At 42.4% G+C, this 22,315-nt stretch overlaps 1 protein-coding gene across 1 annotated transcript in view; it reads right to left on the bottom strand.

Annotated features, from left to right (window-relative positions):
• The window catches only part of ULK4 (unc-51 like kinase 4), a 660,641-nt gene that overhangs the window by 398,392 nt on the left and 239,934 nt on the right, over positions 1 to 22,315 (bottom strand). Inside the window, exons 28-29 of the mRNA XM_064360107.1 lie at positions 1,033 to 1,080; positions 784 to 928 (exon numbers count right to left, since the gene is read on the bottom strand). Of these exons, the coding sequence (XP_064216177.1) occupies positions 784 to 928; positions 1,033 to 1,080 (193 nt within the window). The remainder of the gene's footprint in view (positions 1 to 783; positions 929 to 1,032; positions 1,081 to 22,315) is intronic.

The raw sequence follows: 22,315 nt of genomic DNA, 5'->3' as shown, positions 1-22,315 counted from the left end.
CTAGGGAGCTGACCCAGACTGCGGCCCAGGCCCTGAAGAAAGCCACGATCAGGTAGCATATTAATGCATGATACACAATCTAGCATTTGTTTACTTTCGCAAAATCTTCTTTAATACTGACATGTAACATATAGGTTTTGGAACTAACTTTGATAAAACTGACAGCGTCCCCTCAACTATAAGGTGACATTCTGGAGTTTCGCACGTTTGCATTAGGTGGTCTCAGGAGTCATCCTGCTGTGTGTTTGCTCTACGAGCGATGGACTGAAAGAACGCAAAACCCTTTTCTCTTCATGAATACTCATTACCTGTTCCACCACCTCCACCAAGCCCTGAGAAAGTCCTGCTCATTAACTAAACCTAACTTCAATTCCAAGAGTTTGGGGAAAGGGATTACCTCTGTCTCTATTACATCTGAGTAGAACCAGGAGACGCCTCAATTTCATGTTCTCATAGTTTTGTAATATTGATCCTGAAACATGACCCTTACCCCTTGAGCCATGAACACCTTTAAATCTGTATAACTTCAAAATCATGTTTCTGGCAGAAAACAGATTAAGCTCTAAATGGATGTCTGTGAAGATGAACTGAGATTCTCCTGAGTCTTCTGCAGGCTAACAGTTACTGCATCTGTCTCTAAACTTTTTTTTACAATGAGTGCACAAGCATATGTGTATAAATATAAGGACATGAAGACCCCAACGCCGTCCCTGAACCTAGTTCGACAGAAGCTTCCTGGATAGCTGACCCTTCCCTGCATGAATGTAGCTGCATGATACTTACTGGGGAAGTAAGACGTCTCGAATGAGAGCCAGAAGACTGCTGTCAGAGTCAACACCGGCCTCCTCCTTGCCACCCCCAAACTCCTGGTTCACAAGCAGCGATGCGGTTTCTGAGAGCAGCTGCAGACTGAAGAGCCTCCACTCCACTGGGAAGAAACACAACGCGAACAACGTGACTCCACGGAGACAGAATGAAGACGGAACGTGTCATGACGGCTGACGGAATTCTCGCCGGTGTCATCACACTTACCATTCTGGCTTTGAACCAAGGACGCCAAGGGTGGCAGGATATACTCAACAACCTAAAACAAAGCACGCAGAAGACTCAGTTCCAATCTCCATCAACACAAAACTGATATCAGCCACAAACTACATTTTTTCCACAGACAGAATCCCTAATCAGAGGAGAAGAAAAGCAATGGCTAAGTTTATCCTGGATTTAAACCCTCCATGACATTTCATAAACCACCAAGTTCATTTAACTCTAAAAAAGTCGTCAAGAGTCAAAATGACATCATGAAAATCAAAACAGCAATTTCTCAAAACCCTCAGGGTCTATGAAAGGAACTTCAGAATGTAATGCAAAATCTAGTCGGCACAGGTTGGCATGAAACCATCAAATTAATATGCATAAGCTGACGATCATACATCAACTTTAACCTAAACAACAATCAAAATGTTGGGGAAAAAAGGGACACAGAGTCCCCATGTTTTATGAAATACATTGAACAACTACAAGTTCGTCCTGCTTATTTTAGAAACAGACCCCAAAGATGTAAATCCACCCCCGAACCACCCCTGTGAGCTCCTAGCTACGTCACAATCAAACACGGTGTGAAACTTAACCCAGAAAACAAGCATTTTCCTCCAAAATACCAATAAAGAAAGAATAAATCCATACTCTAGTCTAACGATGATTTGATGAACTATTTTAGTGACAACAAACAAAATTCCCATTGTCTGTGTGCTCGTTCTCTCTATACTGATAAAAGGGCAGGAGAATCTGTGCACGGCCAGATGACATCTTGCTGTCCCTACCAACAAAACAACGTCCCGCACAGGCAAGAATCTCCATATGTGCTTGGTGGCCGTCTGTATTAACATGTTCTATCTCCACTTGACATAGGAAATGTATATGCAGTGGTGTATCTCGGTATTTTTGCAAGGACCCTAAGAAGCAGCGGTGTTTTGTTTACCCTCTTCCAATAAGTGATGTCATATCACATCACTCAAAGCACAGATATCGTGCTCCACCAAAGTATTTTGAGAACTCCAAGCTTGTAGTTATGTCCAAAGCAAAAACTATGCAAAGGAAAGAAATATTTACTGCCATCGACGATACCGACACGATCAACAGCTATCTTAAAGGCTGAAGACTGTTTGTATATACTGCCATCGACAATACCAACATGATCAACAGCTATCTTAAAGGCTGAAGAGTGTTTATATATACTGCCATCGACGATACCAACACGATCAACAGCTATCTTAAAGGCTGAAGAGTGTTTATATATACTGCCATCGACGATACCAACATGATCAACAGCTATCTTAAAGGCTGAAGAGTGTTTATATATACTGCCATCGACGATACCAACACGATCAACAGCTATCTTAAAGGCTGAAGAGTGTTTATATATACTGCCATCGACGATACCAACATGATCAACAGCTATCTTAAAGGCTGAAGAGTGTTTATATATACTGCCATCGAAATACCAACACGATCAACAGCTATCTTAAAGGCTGAAGACTGTTTATATATACTGCCATCGACGATACCAACATGATCAACAGCTATCTTAAAGGCTGAAGAGTGTTTATATATTCTGCCATCGACGATACCAACACGATCAACAGCTATCTTAAAGGCTGAAGAGTGTTTATATATACTGCCATCGACGATACCAACACGATCAACAGCTATCTTAAAGGCTGAAGAGTGTTTATATATTCTGCCATCGACGATACCAACACGATCAACAGCTATCTTAAAGGCTGAGGAGTGTTTATATATACTGCCATCGCCGACACCAACACGATCAACAGCTATCTTAAAGGCTGAAGACTGTTTATATATTCTGCCATCGACGATACCAACATGATCAACAGCTATCTTAAAGGCTGAGGAGTGTTTATATATACTGCCATCGACGATACCAACATGATCAACAGCTATCTTAAAGGCTGAAGAGTGTTTATATATACTGCCATCGAAATACCAACACGATCAACAGCTATCTTAAAGGCTGAAGACTGTTTATATATACTGCCATCGACGATACCAACATGATCAACAGCTATCTTAAAGGCTGAAGAGTGTTTATATATACTGCCATCGACGATACCAACACGATCAACAGCTATCTTAAAGGCTGAAGACTGTTTATATATACTGCCATCGACGATACCAACATGATCAACAGCTATCTTAAAGGCTGAAGAGTGTTTATATATACTGCCATCGAAATACCAACACGATCAACAGCTATCTTAAAGGCTGAAGACTGTTTATATATACTGCCATCGACGATACCAACATGATCAACAGCTATCTTAAAGGCTGAAGAGTGTTTATATATACTGCCATCGAAATACCAACAGGATCAACAGCTATCTTAAAGGCTGAAGAGTGTTTATATATACTGCCATCGCCGACACCAACACGATCAACAGCTATCTTAAAGGCTGAAGAGTGTTTATATATTCTGCCATCGACGATACCAACACGATCAACAGCTATCTTAAAGGCTGAAGAGTGTTTATATATACTGCCATCGACGATACCAACACGATCAACAGCTATCTTAAAGGCTGAAGAGTGTTTATATATTCTGCCATCGCCGATACCAACACGATCAACAGCTATCTTAAAGGCTGAAGACTGTTTATATATTCTGCCATCGACGATATCAACATGATCAACAGCTATCTTAAAGGCTGAAGAGTGTTTATATATACTGCCATCGACGATACCAACACGATCAACAGCTATCTTAAAGGCTGAGGAGTGTTTATATATTCTGCCACCAACGATACCGACACGATCAACAGCTATCTTAAAGGCTGAAGAGTGTTTATCAGGAGAGGAGTAAGACTGAAACAAATGATCTAAGTGCCCATCTCAAGAAATTCAAAAACAATTAAATATGGCCAGAAAAGAAAGCCTGTCAGACAGAAGAAGAATACAGAAAAATCAACAGCATTTATGACACACAGTAGGAACGAGGCTTGGCTCCAGCTCACCCTTACTAGAGCATTCTTTTATACACATTCTTTCACACATTTCCCTTAATCACAAAACCCACACTACTACCTCACTGACGCCTTACCCACTAACCCCAAGGCTTTAGTCATGCTCTGTTGTTCTACGCTCCCATGTTTAACCACGCCTTTTACTTAAGGAATTCCAATAACTGGCCTCAGAGATCCAAAACAAACTGTGGAGTGTCCCCCCTCAGGAAGGAATGACAGCTTTGTGCCATTGGCCAGACCACCAGGTGGTCCATTTCTTAATATAAACATCGCAACCAGCTGTGCTGACCTGCACCCTGACCCATCACGTTCTGCTTTGCCCAGCCCAGCCTGCATACCCTACCCTATTTATCAATTCCTGCACTTTGTCTAATAAAAAATTCCAATCAGCTCTTCAGAGAGGCAGTCAGGGAATTCTCTCTCTCTCATGATGCTTCCCTTATGCCCGGCCATGAGCTCCAATGAAGCCTTCTATGGGAAAACTCTTTTGGCCTCGTCAATTTCTATTGCACTGAGAGCCCAAGGACCATGGTCAGTAACATTTATATGTACCTACAACAACCAATTAAATAACTCAAAAAATATCCCATTTACAACAGCAATATCATGATCTTAGCAAGAATATATATGTTGATATAAATGTATACCCGTGCATATTTGTGTGTGTGTATATGTAAATGCATATATTTACAAGTACCATAGTCGTTGATGGACTTCTGGATTCTAGACCAACATGTAAAGAGATTGGAAATCATCACAACCAACCATACCACAGAGAAAAGGCTGAACAAACTAAAAATCAACAACTTTTCTTAGATACGTCAAAGAATTGAAGTCATAGGAAACCACCAACCCCAAAACCAGAGGGACGAGCAAATTTGGAAAATCACAGCTCACCAGGAGCAGGACCCGCCACTGGAGCCACCAGAACAGCACGTAAAGGGTGACTGACTGACTGCTGGAGACAGCATGGACTAGCTCGAGAGATTAGAAACTCCGGGAGACCCAGTCTTAGGGGAGCCCCTAAGTGTTACCGTCAGGAGCTCCCCACCAACACCACTTCTCAGAGTGAACGTGAAAAAATCTCCTGGCGCTTCAGTAAGGGAAGAGGAAATTTACTATTTTGAAGTATGTCCAGAGCATTGTTTGACAAAGGTCTGGACTCAAGGGAAACTATTTTACAACAGCCTAACTTAATGGGGTTTTAGCAGAACTTAACTCTCGGGCAAGGGAAATACCCAACTCCAGGCCCCTCGAGCCTTCTTGTCTCACCTAACAGTGGGAGACTGGGGACACTAAGAAGCACTTGTGAAGGTCACAGCCTAGGTCCTAACTAAAAGAGTAAGCGCTAATCACAGGGCTATACGATACCCCTTCCCCACCACCTTAACGCAACATCAACCTGGGTTCAGTATAACACAGCCTTACAACCGACACAGGCGGGATTTAAGACAGAGTTCTTTGAAGGGAAACCCAAAGCCAACAGGACAGAAAACAACTCAGTTACTAGAGGAAAGTTCAGTCTCCGAAACCTACAACTACCACAAACAAGAACACAGCCTGGCTCCTGGCCTTCGATAAACATAAAACCTTACACGAAAGGCCCATTTACCTAAGTTCAGTCCACCTCAAACATTGTGCTGGAATGAAATTTTCAGAGTTAAGAGAAAAAAGCCATCAATCTAGAATTCTGTATGTGATGAAATTATCCCTCAAAATTGAAAGAGAAATGAAGACTTTCTCATACACAAAAATTGAAGAAATTTTTCAGCAATAGATTTGCTTTGTAAGAAATATTTAAAGAAATTCTTCAGAGTGAAGGAAAATTGTAGATCAGGAATATATATCTACATAAAGAAAACAAGAATGTTAGAGAAGTGAATAAATGAAGGTAAAACATAGTCTTTAATAAGAAGACTCAGAGAGGCCAATTCTCTGAAAATTAATCTATAATTCCAACTCACACAAAAAAAAATCTAACAAGGTTTTCAAGCCCCTCATATGGACTCTGTAATATATATGGAAAGGAGAGGTTCAAGAAGAACAGAAAACTGCCCAGGTACAATAGCTCATGCCTAGGAGCCACTTTGGGAGGCTGAGTTGGGCAAATCACTTGAGGTCAGGAGTTCGAGATCAGCCTGGACAACATGATGAAACCTCATCTCTATTAAAAATGCAAAACTTAGCCAGGCATGGTGGCATGTACCTATAATCCCAGCTACTTGGGAGGCTGAGGTGGGAGAATCGCTTGAACCTGGGAGGCGGAGATAGCAATGGGCTGAGATTGTGCCACCGCACTGGGCAACTGAGACTCTGTCTCAAAAAAAAAAAAAAAAAAGGATAACAGAAAACTTCCAAAAAAGCTTGGGAAAAGGATGGCTAACTCTAACAAGTTTCCAGATTTACTCTGATGGGAATAAAATGCTACAAGCACAGAGCTAGACAAGATCAATGGAATGGAAAAGGGAGTCTAGAAACAGACATACACAGGAACTTGGAAGTGGACCGAGCGCTGTATTAGTCATTAGTCCATTCTCATGCTGCTATACAGAAATATCCGAGACTGGGTAATTTATAAAGGAAAGAGTTTTGATTGACCCACAGTTCCACACTGCTTGGGAGGCCTCAGGAATCCTACGATCATGGCAGAAGGCAAAGGAGAAGCAGGCACCTTCTTCACAAGGTGGTAGGATGGAGTGAGTGCCAAGGAAAGGGGGAATGAGAGCTCACTCACTAACACTAGAACAGCACAGGGGTAACCGCCCCACGATTCGGCTACCTCCCACCAGGGATGCAGGGACACGTGGGGATTATGGGAACTACAGTTCAGGATGAGATTCGGGCAGAGACTCAGCCAAACCATATCAAAGGGAAATTTAATAAAACAATACAATATATGTCCATATAAATCTCACAGGTTATTTTATCCCTCTAAATGATAAAGGGACATTTGTGTGACTGATACATCCAAACATTTACACAAACATTGCATGTAGACCCACATGAGATACATACAGAGACACACAAACATGGAAGTAACTATTTAGATGAGCTGACACAGTATGTAGGTAAAGGGATTTTGTCACTGCCACTATCAAACTTTAATAGCTATTCAGGGCTAGGAAACAAAAGACCCAATTTATAAGTATGTATTTACACAAATATAAAATAACCAACAGTATCTAAATATGGATACGCAGAAAATCCAGGTTTCGTGGAAGAGGCCGAGGGGCGTGTTATTGTCGCTGCTGTTGCCTTTGTGTTTGATCACCAGAAATAAACAGTTACTAAGAGTTAGATTTCGAGGCCTGAATTAGAGTCAGGGGATGACTTGGGTCTTCTTTTATTTATTTATTTGAGATATTTAGAGAAACTTATTTTTACTTTAATTTGAAAATGTTCAGATGAAAATTAAAACAATCATCTAGATAACAATCCAGAGGACACCAGACAAAGGTAAGAAAGTAACTTGAAATTAAAAGAAAAAAAAATCTGCTCAAGTGACATATTGAGCAAAAGTTCTAGCCTCGGCCTCTGGCCCCAAATCCCTGGAGGTGACACTCACGGGAGGACTACTGTAAACTAAGAGAGCTGCTCCAAGGGCGCCCGAAGTGAGGTGGCAGAGCTGGGCCAGAACAGAAAGGCGCTCTTGGAAACACAGTAAGCATGACCGCCTGGCAAGCATCAGCAAACATCTGTTCTTTTTAAAAACTATTTTTTTATTTCAATACATATAGTTTCCTAGAGAACTGTATGCATTTTATTTATTTTCTGCATTTAAAAACATTACTCTGAGGCTGGGCACAGCGGCTCTTGCCTATAATCCCAGCACTTTGGGAGGCTGAAGTGGGAGAATTGCAAGAGCCCAGGAATTCCAGGTTACAGTGAGCTATGAATGCACCACAGCACTCCAGCCTGGGTAACAAAGCAAGACACTGTTTAAAATAATTAATTAGGTGTGGCACGGTGGCTCATGTCTGTAATCCCAGGACTTTGGGAGGCCGAGGCAGGTGGATCACAAGGTCAAGAGATTGAGAACATCCTGGCCAACATGGTGAAACCCCATCTCTACCAAAAATACAAAAATTAGCTGGGCATGGTGGCGGGTGCCTGTAGTCCCAGCTACTCAGGAGGCTGAGGCAGGCGAATCACCTGAACCTGGGAGGCGGAGGTGGCAGTGAGCTGAGATCGCACCACTGCACTCCAACCGGGTGACAGAGTGAGACTCCGTCTCAAAAAAAAAAAATTAATTAAATTTAAATAATAAATCAATAATAAAAGCATTCTGAGAATGCATCCATAGGCCTCATCAGACTCCCAAAGGCTTCCAAGGTACAAGGATCTTTAATGCACAAGGTTAAATTCCCTTAAGCGTAGCCAGAATGGGGCAGCAGAAAGTCAATGAAATAAACTCATGAACAAATCAGTGTCCAATGTCAAGAAAACCACTCTGCTGGGTTGACCAGATTCCTGTACCTTCCCATGTAAGGATACGGAGGGCAGGACCTGTACAATATTTCTGGCCAATCCCCATGCCTTGAGAAAAAGACTACCTTCACCAAAGGAAAAAAAGTCTAACAAAAGGGCCATCAAGATAAAGACACTTCCAAATAAGAACTTCTGATCAGAGTGTTTCAAATGCTAGCCCAGCACCTCTGAAGGGTACATTCCTGACAATGTACTTGACAGGTAAGGCACCGTTCCCACCAGCTCCCAAGCACATGCCAAGGCTGGGACAGCCCAGGCGATGCTCCTTTCTAACCACCTGTCCACAGGGGCTGGGGGAAGGGCTGGACTCTCAGCCCAAGGCTAAGGTGAAGCGGGGTGGACACAAACATGATTCTTTCTGCCTACAACACTCACTCCCCACCCAGAAGTTAACATCTACTTGCCTTCAAGACTTAGGTCAAGAACTGCCTCCTCTTAAAATCATCTCCAGACTCTGTTAGACTAAACAGGGCTCCCAGCATGCACGGTGCACACCACCAGTACAGCACTCTTCAAACCGTGCTCCAATATCGGTCATCCCCTCCATCCTCATCCCACCCCCTCCCCCAACAGAGAAGCCATTCAGAGTAGGACCTGACTCTGGCCCACTACTATCTCCTCAAAGATGGTAGAGCCGAGCATGGTGGCTCACACCTGTAGTCTCAGCTACTTAGGAGGCTGGGGTGGGAGAACTGCTTGAAACCAGTTGTGTGAGACCAGCCTGAGCAACAGAGTGGAACCCCATCCCTAAAAAATGAATAAACAAACAAATAAATGGTTTATCAAAGGCACTTACTAAGAATACATGAGTAATGAATACATGAGTAAACCAAATAGCTAAAAAGTTTTCTTGAGGCCACTTTTTTCCTCACGGCTGTAACTGTGTTCATACTATCTTTTTAGTATGAATAAGATATTTTTAAAAAGATCTGAACTTATAAAACTATTTGTTTGTGGTACCGAATGCCAATTTCTTTAGAACGAAACAAAACCTTATTTGCTTTTGTATCCTGGTTATCAGCTGCGGTTACCGTAAACTTTGAGGTTCAAATAAAACCATCAGCCCTACTTGCTATAAGCAGTTTAGTGTCCTTCCCAAGGCTGCTGGGAATTTGCAGAGGCTTATTGACTTTCCCAGGGTTCACTGCCAGCTCTGGGTTTCTGCCTCACTTATCTGCTTTTTACCTTCTCCTGCCCGCTATTTGCTCCTGGGAGACTGAATATACTGGTGGTAGCGAGACCATACATGACAATGGAACTCTAACCCACGACCTCCACAGAAGGCAGGAGGAAGGCAGGACCACGACCTCTGCAGCAATCAGCCCGGGATGCTTAGGATGTAGTCGATGACGTCAGCTTCAGTAATTTTTGTACTCGTCCAAATTAGGGCCAGCTAGAGAAAGCCGAGTACGTTCCCCTAACCAATCACATAGGATGTCCTGCTTCTAACGAGCCCACTTCCAGATTCCCCTACCAAGAGCCTCCAGTCAGGGCGCACTGAAGTCTTCCCTCTCCCACTCCCCTCCTTGCCTTTAAGTCTCTGCCAAAGGCCAGTGATGTTGGCCAACTTCTCTGCTGTAGCAGCTCTGAAAAAACCGCCTGTTTGTTCTCATTTGGTCGGTCTTTGTCGATTTCTACCCACCAGTGAAAGTCACAGAACATAGCCCCTTTTTAATAATTAAATTTAGAGGACTCACAAATTCTTGGTATGTATACCAGACTTTATTGAGAGTCTGGAGTGACTGAGGCTTTACTGCAGTGACACCAACTGAAGTCTACCTGTTTTTAATCATCTTCAATCACTTGCAACTCTAACTCTTCTCACAGGCCTTCGTCCTTCACCAGCTCTGGGCTCCTGCCCTGCTGCCTCACTTTCTGGCTTCTAGGCAGCCTTTCCCTTGCTTCCTGCCTCCTTTCCTCTTTTCTTAGCTCTCCCACCAACCAATGCATTTTCATTTCTTATGCAGACAAATTTTAGCTGCTCTGCTACCCCTATCCCCTCCTTCATTCAGGGTTCGGGGCCACTCCCCGATCCTACCTACAAAAGAAACAGAGGCTCAGTACGGACCATCCATGGCCTCACAGCTCCAGAAGGGCCAGGCATATGTTTCCAGCTAACAGCTTTTCTCTGTCTTCAACCTGACCACTTTCCAGGACAGAGCACCTACATGCAGAAGGGAGGTTCTTCCCTCATAATCCAGGCTCATGCTGTGACAGCAGGTAGTCAGGCAGACATGAGCCGGGCAGGAGAGGGCCCCCACCCCAACCAGGAATATCAGGTGACATCGGGTGATGGGCGGTTGTTACTGTCACTCTAATCAGTCACAAGTCAGTGCCAGGGAAAGGCAGTCTCCCAATAGATAGAAACACCTGGAACTGGAGATCAGAAGCTTCCCAATAAGATCTCAGGAGTTAGGTGACTGGGCTCAATACGCACTAAGAGGCAAAATGGCAGAGTTTAACTGGCATAGCACCTTCTAGGAACGTTCTAGTAGTAAGGGAAGAACTGCTTCAAGTGAGCACGTGTGCAACTTAACACAGTGAGCATGCGGCTCCCCTAGTTCTGGAAACCTCTGCACATGAGCACGTGTGCAACTTAACACAGTGAGCATGCGGCTCCCCAAGTTCTGGAAGCCACTGCACATGAGCACGTGTGCAACTTAACACAGTGAGCATGCGGCTCCCCAAGTTCTGGAAGCCACTGCACATGAGCACGTGTGCAACTTAACTCCGTGAGCATGCGGCTCCCCAAGTTCTGGAAACCACTGCACATGAGCACGTGTGCAACTTAACTCCGTAAGCATGCGGCTCCCCAAGTTCTGGAAGCCACTGCACATGAGCACGTGTGCAACTTAACTCCGTGAGCATGTGGCTCCCCTAGTTCTGGAAACCACTGCACATGAGCACGTGTGCAACTTAACTCCGTGAGCATGCGGCTCCCCTAGTTCTGGAAACCACTGCACATGCGGACAAACTGCCCCAAGGGAAGAATCAAGCAAGAAGAGATGCGGACCGGGGAAGCATGTGGTATTTAAAGCCCCAAGTCCAAGGTCGAACCACAAACTGGAATCCCTCAAGGTGCCCACGTGGCCCTCTTCCAGTTGTACTTGACTTCCTTTTGTTCCTGCTATGAAGCTTTTAAATAAACTTTCACTCTGGCTCTAAAACTTGCCATGAGTCTGCCTATGCCCCTCAGTTGGATTCTTTCTTCTGAGGAGGCAAGAGCTGACACTGTCGCAGACCCGTACAGATTTGCTGCCACCACCAGCACCTCCGCCCAGAGGTGGGAAATTCTCTCTTCCAAATATCCTTTTAAACAGCAGTACCTATTTATTTATTTCCTTTAGCATCCATTGATTCTTGTCTAAAGTTGTGGCTAAACTGTCTCAGGACCTGAGAAATTTCAAAGCCGATAACATGCCAACACAAAGAATGAGTTAATACTGTGCTTACTGACTAATCATGTTACATGATGCCTCCTGATTTAAAAGAATACCTGGAGAGTGCAGTCTGACACATGGTGAACCTCAGTCTGCATTTTGAGAAGTCAGATTACAACTGTACGCTTCAATGGCACCCCCACACCAAACAGCAACAATGCAGCAAGACAAGAAAGAACAACAGAAAAAGGACAAAGCCTAAAAATTAGCTTCATTAAATCACTTCTAAGTCACAGTGACAAAACCATGACGACAGCAGATGACAGTGAACGTGTTCTAAACCTTCAAATGGGCACGGCTTTGCCCACTGGTACTAGGTCACCTTTTTAAAAAGAGACTGAATCACTGAGACAATACACAGTGAGTACCTTTTTGCTGCCGTGGAGTTCGCTAATTTGCTCACCAATGTTCTGCCCTTCCAGAATCTTCCACAGAATTTATATACGTATACATCATATATTTATATACACTACTATATGCTATATAGTTTATAACATATATACTCATATAGCTAATGGTATTAAAATAAATACAATTGCACCCTAATCGAGCTCCTCTGTACCGGTGATCTCCATTATAAAATTCCATCATTAATTATTTATTTTGGTGTAGGCATAATACACTTACATGGAATAATCCAAGGAATTTTAATAATACTAGCAATATTGATTTCTTAAAGATATTCACTCGTGCAAGTTCATTTGTCAGCGTGTTCTAAAAGCAGAGACCTGAACTCATTTTGAAAATTGAAATTCCCAAGTCGGGTGACTTTTATTTCTTTGCTCAAAAACTAGGACCCCCACCCATTTTTTTAAAGTGTGTGAATATATTTGCACATCAGTTTCTGTGGGTACCAGTTTCTCTGCATGTTCATGATTCTCAATGGCATGTCCCAAATGAAATGAATGTCTACGACTTAGGAATGCTAAGAGAGGTCTGGGACATTTAAGCTAAACAGCAAATGCATTTGAAATACATGAATAACACTTGCTTCACTAAACCTTATTTCATTTGTTCTTAAAGTTACTGTTGCCCAAGATTGATGCTTTGTTTAAATCTTCTTTGCAATATTAAATAGCTATAAAAATGTTAAGAATTCCCATGGTCACATTAGGTGGGTAACACATTATTGGCAAGACGGTGTCAAAACAGGCATTCTCATCCATTGTTGGTGAGAAAGACAATGGTAAAAGCCTGCGTAAGGGACTTTGGCAGTATCTAACAAAAGCACAAGCACCTTCACCCTTTGATCCCAACATCAGCCTTCTAGTGATTGAACTGCCCAATCACAATTTACCCTGAAAATACACCTCCAATAGGAACGTGAACAGGAACAAGGTTATCTGTTGCTTAAAACTGCAAATATTAGCAATTACCCAGAGGGCCAAACACTGGTGGAATACTATACTGTTTTAATAAAGCATGAGAAAGAGCTCTATGAACTGATATGGAGCAATTTCTAACGCTCATTATTAAATGAAAAGGCAAACTGCAAAAGAACATGTATGTTACATTCAGTGCAAGAAGGAAAAATAAGGAAACATATGCTCACTTTACAGAAGGAAATTATGAAAAGGATAAACTGGAAAACCACGAAGTCAGTAATCTACAAGAGTAAGGAGAGCGTGACGGAATGCAATGGAGTAGAAGGGAGTGGCGCTGCTCTGAGTACATCTTTTCCATAGCTTTGGCTTTCTGGAAGCACATTCACGTTCTACATATTTAAAAAAAATCAAAAGCAACAAAAGAGGAAGGAGCAAAAGAAAGCCTAAAATTGAAAGCAAATGGACACGAGTCAACTGTACTTCAAACAACTATTGTAACTGCAGTAAGAGTAGGGAAGGGAGCCACGTCCCTTATGCACACAGTATTGACCGCATACCCCCAAGGGCTGCTTGCAGATGAGAAGAGGTTGGGAAGGCGAGGAATTCTGCAAACAAATCCTGACTTCATTTGGTTTGTTTTGGTAGTGGTTTCAGTGAAGCAATTCCATGACAATTTTAGATATATTACAGGATTAAGCAAATGAGAAAATGTGCTGATGATGCTGGAAGCCAAAACTTCCACAAATACAGAATGGGTGAAGGCAAGAACGAACTGTGTAGGGGGCTGAATATGAAGAGAGCAGTGTGAACTCACAAATCCAAATACGTATGTGTGTGCATACAGGCACGTGTGTGTAAGTACGTACGGCTGCCCCTTAGTATCCACAGTGGACCGGCTCCAGGGAGAGGACAATGTGTCAACACGTAATTGAGTAGGAGCATAGCACAGCAGGGGCTGTTACGGCGGGTGTATAGAAAGCTGTGGACCCCACAGCAGGGAGGGCCTTTCTCTGCTGGGTGGGTAGGAGAGTCTCGCAGACGGGACTTTTGAATGGGGCTTTGAGAAAAACGGAGGAGGGGACAGAGCAGACAACCTGACTTAGGGGATGAGAAGTCTAGGTTCTCGTAAGGAATGCTGAGTACAGTTGGGCCTCAGTATGAGAGAGAGGCTGGTACCAGGATCCCTTCCCCATAACAAAATCCAGGGATCCTAAAGTCCTTATATAAAATGGCATTAGTATTTGCATATAAATACACACAACCTCCCATATACCTTAAATCATCTCTAGGTGACTTACAATGCCTAATGCAATGTAAGTGCCAGCTAAATAGTTGTTATACTCCATTTTTTAAATTTATATATTTTTATTGTTATATTATCATTTTTCATTGTTTTTCAAATATTTTTTATCTGCAGTTGGTTGAATCCAAGGATGTGGAACCTGTGGATATGGAAGGCCATAACTGTCTGTGACTGTATGATATCGATGTGTGTTCATACGCATATGTGTTGGTATCTGTGTTCATACGTGTATGTGTTGGTAGCTGTGTTCATACACGTGTGTGTTGGTATCTGTGTGTTCATATGTGTGAGTGTTGGTATCTACATGTGTTCATATGCATGTGTGTTGGCATCTATGTGTTCATACACATGTGTGTTGGTATCCATGTGTGTTCAGACATGTATGTGTTGGTGTCTATGTGTGTTCATATGCATGTGTGGTGGTATCTGTGTGTGTTCATATGCGTATGTGTTGGTGTCTATGTGTGTTCATATGCATGTGTGTTGGTATCTATGTGTGTTCATATGCGTATGTGTTGGCATCTATGTGTTCATACGCATGTGTGTTGGTATCCATGTGTGTTCAGACGTGTATGTGTTGGTGTCTATGTGTGTTCATATGCATGTGTGGTGGTATCTGTGTGTGTTCATACACGTGTTGGTATCCATCTGTGTTCAGATGCGTATGTGTTGGCATCTATGTGTTCATACGCATGTGTGTTGGTATCCATCTGTGTTCAGATGCGTATGTGGTGGTATCTATGTGTTCATACGCATGTGTGGTGGTGTCTATGTGTGTTCATATGCATATGTGCTGGTTTACTCAGGCTGCTGTAACAAAGGCCTTAGCCTGGGTAATTTCATACCAGAAATTTGTTCCTCACAGTTTAGGAGGCTGGGAAGTCCAAGATCAAGATGCCAGCAGTTTCGATGTCTGGTGAGGGCTGCTTCCAAGATGGCATCCTTTAGCTGTGTCCTTACATGGCAGAAGAAGTAGAAGGGCCAAACCAACTCCCTCAAGTTCTTTAAAAGGACACTAACTGCATTCATGAGAGGGGAACCCTTGTGATCTAATCACCTCCTAATACTGTGACACTTGGGATTAAGCTTCAACATATGAAGTTTGAGGGCACATTTGGACCATCACAATGCATATACATGGGTGTATTTCCTAACTGCTTCTTGAAGGGCTAGAAGCTAAGGTATCCCAGAAGACAGGGGCACACTTAGTGCTCCTCTAATGCCATTCCCAATAAAGAAAACCAGGGCTCCTCAGAAACGCCTAATTTCATAGCCAGCGCTGAGTAGTAACAAACTGAGGAAAGAATATCTTGCTGTAACATAAAATAAAGTAGCATTCAGAAAAGGACAGGGTATGTCCCAAGGACACGTGACACAGGCCAACCTGAAAGGGCTTGCACTAGCAAATCTGGAGGAGAGAAGCAGCAAGGTAACATAGTAATGAAGCCATTGATAAAACAGAAATCTGTGGTGGACGATGCCTCTCCAAAGACGGCCATGTCCTGATCCCCAGAACCTTCAAGTCTCTTATTTACACAGCAAAAGGGAGTTTGCAGAGCAGATTCAGTTAAGGCTCTTGAGAGATTATTCTGGATTATTCAGGTGGACCCAATATAATAATAAGGATGCTTAAAGGGTGACAGGATGGTCAGAGTCAGAGAAGATGTGACAATAAAAGCCAAGGCTAGAGAGAGATTTGAAGATGCTGCTCTGCTGGCTTTGAAGATGGAAGAAGGGACCCGGAGCCTAAGAATGCAGGTGGCCTCAAGAAGGTGGAAAAGGCAAGGAAGCAGAGCCTTCCCCTAGAGCCTCGGGAAGGTTCACAGCCACACTGACACCCCGAAACTCATTTCGAGCTTCTGACTCTCCAGAACGGTAAGATAATATATTTGTGTTGTTTTAAACCACTAAGTTTGTGGTAACTCGTTACAGCAGCAATAGAAAACTAATACAGAATATGAATCCATACCAATAAAAGATAGAGCTGCTTATTCATATCAGTTAACTTTAAATATGTATATATACGGTCACACATGGCATAATGACGCCTTGGTCAGAACAGATGACATGTATGATGATGGTCCCATAAGCTGGTAACGGAGCGGAAAATTCCTACTGCTTCTGACAACGTCTTGATGATGCTGACCCTGTGTAAGCCCAGGCTAATTGTGTGTCATTTTGTCTTCATTTTTAACAAAAAAGTTTAGAAAGGGAAAAAATTTAATTAAAAATTTCAAAAAAAAAAAGCTTATCAAATAAGGATATAAAGAAAATATTTTTGTACAACTGAACAATGTGTTTGTTTTAAAATGAGTATTATTACAAAAGCGTCAAAAAGATTTTAGAAGTTTATAAAGTAAAATTGCTACAGTAAGATACAGAGAATTCAGTATTAAAGAAAAAAAATACATTTTTGTTTGTTTTGTTTTTTTGAGGCAGATTCTCACTGTTACCTAGGCTGGAATGCAGTGGTGTGATCTTGGCTCACTGTAACCTCTGCCTCCTAGGTTCAAGTGATTCTCCTGCCTCAGGCTCCCAAGCTGGACTACAGGAGCCCACCATCACATCTGGCTAATTTTCATACTTTTAGTAGAGATGGGGTTTCACAATGTTGGCCTGGTTAGTCTCGAACTCTTGACCACAGGTGACCCGCCCACCTCGGTCTCTCAAAATGCTGGGATTACAGGACTGAGCTACCGTATGAGGTCACAGATGGGGTTTCACCATGTTGGCCTGGCTGGTCTCAAACTCTTGACCTCAGGTCATCCGCCCACCTCGGCCTCTCGAAGTGGTGGGATTACAGGAGTGAGCCATCGCACCTAACCACATTTTTTTTTCCTACAGGCATGCACCACCATGCCATTTTTTTTTTTTTTTTGTAGGCAAGGGGTTTCACTATATTGCCCAGGCTAGTCTTCAAATTCCTGGCCTCAAGTGGTTCTCCTGCCTCAGTCTCTCAAAGAACTAAGATTACAGGTGAAGATGTGAGCCGCCGTGCCCGACCGAAAAATATTTTTTAATAAATTTAATGTAAGCCGGGTGCGGTGGCTCATGCCTCTAATCAATCCCAACACTCTGGGAGGCCAAGGCGGGCAGATCACCTGAGGTCAGGAGTTCGAGACCAGCCTTCCCAACATGGAGAAACCCCATCTCTACTAAAAATACAAAAAATTAGCTGGGCGTGGTGGCGCAAGCCTGTAATCCCAGCTACTCAGAAGGCTGAGGCAGAAGAATCACTTGAACCTGGGAGGCAGTGGTTGCAGTGAACCAAGATCGTGCCATTGCACTCCTGCTTGGGCAACAAGAGCGAAACTCCGTCTCAAAAAAAAAAAAAAGAAAGAAAGAAAAAATTAGTGTAGCTTAAGTGAACAGTGTTGATACTGTCTACTGTAGTGTACAGTAATATCCTAGGCCTTCACAGTGACTCAGCACTCAGTACTGACTCACCCAGAGCAACTCCAGTCCTGCAAGCACCTCTCAGAGTAAGGATCCTATCAAGGTATACCATCTCTCTTTATACAGTATTTTCACCAGACCTTTGCTTGGTATACTTACCATGTTACAAACACCTACAATACTCAGTGCAGTACAATGCTGTACAGGTTTGTAGCCTAGAAGCTACAGACTACACCACATAGCCTAGGTTTGTAGTGGGCTACACCATCTAGGTTGGTGTAAGTGCATTCTGTGATGTTTACGCAACAGAAAAGATCACCAAACAAGGCATTTTTCAGAATCTAGCTCCATCTTTAAGCAAGGCGTGACTGTATGTACAATCCAAAAATCTAAAATCTGAAATGCTCCAAAATTTGAAACCTGTTTCTCTTCTTTTTAGAAATGGGGTTATGGCTACGTTGCCCAGGCTGGCCTTGAACTCCCAGGCTCAAGTTATCCTCCCACCTCGGCTTCCCAAGTAGCTGCGACTACAGGAGCTTGGCACCATGCCCAGCTGGAAACTTTCTGAGCACCAATGTGACACTCAGAAGCACTGCTCACTGGGATAGTTCAGAGTCTCAGATTAGGCATGTCCAACCAGTAAGGATAATGCAAATATTCCAAAAATTCACAGATTTCAAAACCCCAAACCATCCAAAATCTGAAGCACTTCTGGTCCCAACTGTTTTAGACAAGGGAATAATCAACCTGTATACAGGCTTAGACCTTTACCAACTTCTAAACCGTTTTTCATATTTATGTAAATTTTTAACTCACAAATAAGATCCATACATAAAGATGTACTTATCCTAAGTATACAATTTAGATAATTTTCACAATGTGAACACACTCATGTAAGCAGCACCGAGATGAAGGAACAGGACATCGTGCAGCCCCCGCTGTCAAGACCTACCAGTCACCACCCAACAGTAACCACTATCCCGACCTAGAATCGTTTTGTCTATTCTTAAACTTTTTGCAAATGGAATCATGGTATGTTGTATTTGTTAACTTTAGCACCACATTAAATCTGTAAGGTTTATCCATGCCGTTAAGTATAACTGTAGATGGTTTATTTTCTGTGTGGAAGAACATTCCATCATTTCACTATACCATAATGTATTCATCCATCGACGGCTGATGGGCATTTGGGTAGTTTCCAGTTTGCAGCTATGAGCATTCTTGTATATACGTCATTCCTATTGAATATATGCTTAGAAGTAAAACTGCTGAGTCACAGTATATGCCTATGCTCGGCTGTAGTACCTACTGCCAAACAGGTTTTCAGAGCAGCTGTAACAACACACACTCTGAGTGTAGAGTTTCTGGGTTCCATTTGCTCCCTGTCCCCACCAACACTAAGTATTAACTCAAATAAGTGGTTTAGGGCTAAATTATTCAATATTTATTAGGCTCCAGCCTCTCCCTGAAAAATTTACAAAAGGACACGTTTTTTTGTTTAAAAGTATGAAGGCTTAGCTCACTTTCTACACTTAAAGAGAAAAATATTTTAATCAACTTATGTATATTGCAGCCAGAATTTTCTAACAAAGAAGTCATCTTCATTTCTCCCTTTGCTATTAATATTTTCCAAAGCCACCATGAGTGGGAACAAATTCTCTGTACAAAACAAATCACGTGGCTTTCTGACTGCCCTATATGCCAGATTGATTATTTCAACTCTGAGGAGCTAAAGGGTCTAAAACTCTGGGAAAAATCCGAATTAAGTGTTTGTGCTCAGCAAGAACCAAACGCATTTGGCCACTTCCATACAATACAGTATCGATCAACAGCCTTGAACACCACGTGTGCTAACATTTCAAACAACAGTATGCTCCCTGGGGAGCTGGATCTTCCTCTTCATGTATTCCAGTCATGCTCAACAAGAGGTAATTAGAAAATTTCTCAAGTTATAACATTAAAAAACGTTTTTATGAAGCCAGTAAGTTGCAGTAATACCTCTTCTATCACAATACATGCTGTAGTTATAACAATTAGTATGCTTGCATTTCATGATTAGAAAATAGACTAATATCTATTTAAATGCAATATAGATATTTATAAATACCGGACCCTAACAAATTAGCCGTAAGGTTACTGTTCATTAGGCAAAAGAATCAGCAAGCAACATCCCAGCACGTCATAGCTTATTTGATGACTTGGAATTCATTGCTATGACAATGACCATGACAAGTAGGTTCCTGGTTAGGGTGGGTACTGTTACTTGGATTAACTCTCTTACTGAAAACAATGAAAAATGCCAGATAAAATATAAACACCCTAAACCTTAAGCTCCGAAAGCAGGGGGAGCTTTCAGACTAGTTTCTGAAGGAAAGCCTTAGGCAGAGGGTTGAGAACACGAGAGCATGGAGCTGACTGTGCCCAGCAGCACTCAGCAACAACACAGCACAGGTATCCGTGGGACCCCTGCACTCAGGTCCTCCCAGCACACAGTTTTATGAGTCACCTTACACAGAAACGGGCACCTGCAGAGAGGGGATTATACTCTCAAAGTAAGGAAAAACTAGATTCATTCGCCAACCCTTCCACACACATTCACGCTCCTGAAAACTGAGAAGGCTGCCCTGGGACGTTCCGGTCTCAGACCTACACTGTCAGGGATTTCCATACTGATGCTGTACAAACGATGCTGACCGGAAGCACTGTCCCAACTGGCAGAGCCCTCAGGTGCCTGGCAGAAGGACACCTATTATGGAGAAAGGAATATCCATACTTGATTTCAGGGAATGCCCTGTAATGAATTTCAGGAACAATGTCCCGGAAGGATAAACAACATTCAGGCCTCCAAGAATCCAGGAAGATTTGGGCATGAAGAAGGTATGACAGACACCACAGACAAAAGATGACTTTCTCTAAGTGTACTTTCAGTTCTGGGCTACATGTGCAGAACATGCAGGTTTGTTACATAGCTATACACATGCCGTGGTGGTTTGCTGCACCCATTCCCCGTCATCTACATTAGGCATTTCTCCTAACACTATCGCTCCCCTAGCCCCCCACCTACCAACAGTGCCCAGTGTGTGATGTTCCCCTCCCTGTGTCCATGTGTTTTGATTGTTCAACTCCCACTTGTGAGTGAGACCATGTGGTATTTAGTTTTCTGTTCTTGGGTTAGTTTGCTGAGAATGATGGTTCTGATACTAGAATTACCACATATACTGTAGAACTACATTTAATAAACATGAATAAATAAGTCACACACTAGGAAATATCTACAGGGAACAGGAAATTATAAAATAAAAAGCAATATAGATTTGAAAAAAAAAAAAAGCAGAATTTCTAGCAATGATAGACTTCTACAAATGAAAAATAACCAAAATTAGAAACTCGACAGCTGTACGTGGCAGGAGAAGAAGAACAGAACACAGGAAAAAAAAAAGAAATAATATCATTTGGAATATGACACTAAAAAAGAAAAAGCTGACACGTACAAAAAGACAGTAAGAATTAGAAAATACAGTGAGAAAGTTTAAAGTATACGTGATCTGAATTGCTGAAGGAGACAGAACAAGAGAGAGAGCAAGCAAAGAGAACGGCAGAAAGTTTTCCAGACTGATGAAAAAGGACAATCCACAGATTCGAGAAGCACAGAGAACCCGAAACAGAGTAAGTAAAAAAGAAACTTATATTTAGTGACATCACAGTGAATGTACAGAAAACCAAATCTACATCTCCTCCCCCAAAAAGTATTTTAGAAGGACACAAGGGACAAAGAGAGAGATTTCCTTCAGAGGAAAGACTTGAGATGAACCACAGTCCTCTCAATGGCAACAATTCAGAATACAAGATAAAGAAATAATATCTGCGCAGTGCTGAACAATAATATCAAAAATAACTACCAAGAGGAAATGTAATGCTCAGCAAAATATCCCTCACGGAAGAATGACTTTATCAAGACAGTTCGCCACCAGCAAACGTGAGCTAAAGGAGACTAGAAAGGATGTACTGCAGTCAGTGAAGGCGGCAGTGAAAACTAAGCAGAAACGAAGCATACAAAGGTAGTAAATACGTGCATAAATGTAAATGAACATGAACTACATTAAAGCAGTGATAACAAAGTCTGCTGGACATTTAAAAGAGAGAAACAAAACAAGACAGACTGAAAAATGCCGCAAAACACCACCAACAACATATATATCCCGGGGGACCGCGCAGAGTTACGCAGGCTGAGGTCTGTATATCACTAACAGAAAAGAAAGTTTCTTTCCAAGTTTAGCTTTTAATACATTAATATGCGTGATGTAAATTTTAGGGTAACCAGTGAAA

Source organism: Aotus nancymaae, unplaced genomic scaffold, assembly GCF_030222135.1.
Source record: "Aotus nancymaae isolate 86718 unplaced genomic scaffold, 86718_ANA_hifiasm-v0.15.2.pri h1tg000038l, whole genome shotgun sequence".
In the NCBI taxonomy this organism is placed as follows: Eukaryota; Metazoa; Chordata; class Mammalia; order Primates; family Aotidae; genus Aotus; species Aotus nancymaae.
The sequence above is the reverse complement of the archived record's forward strand: the minus strand, read 5'-3'. Positions and strand labels throughout refer to the sequence as shown.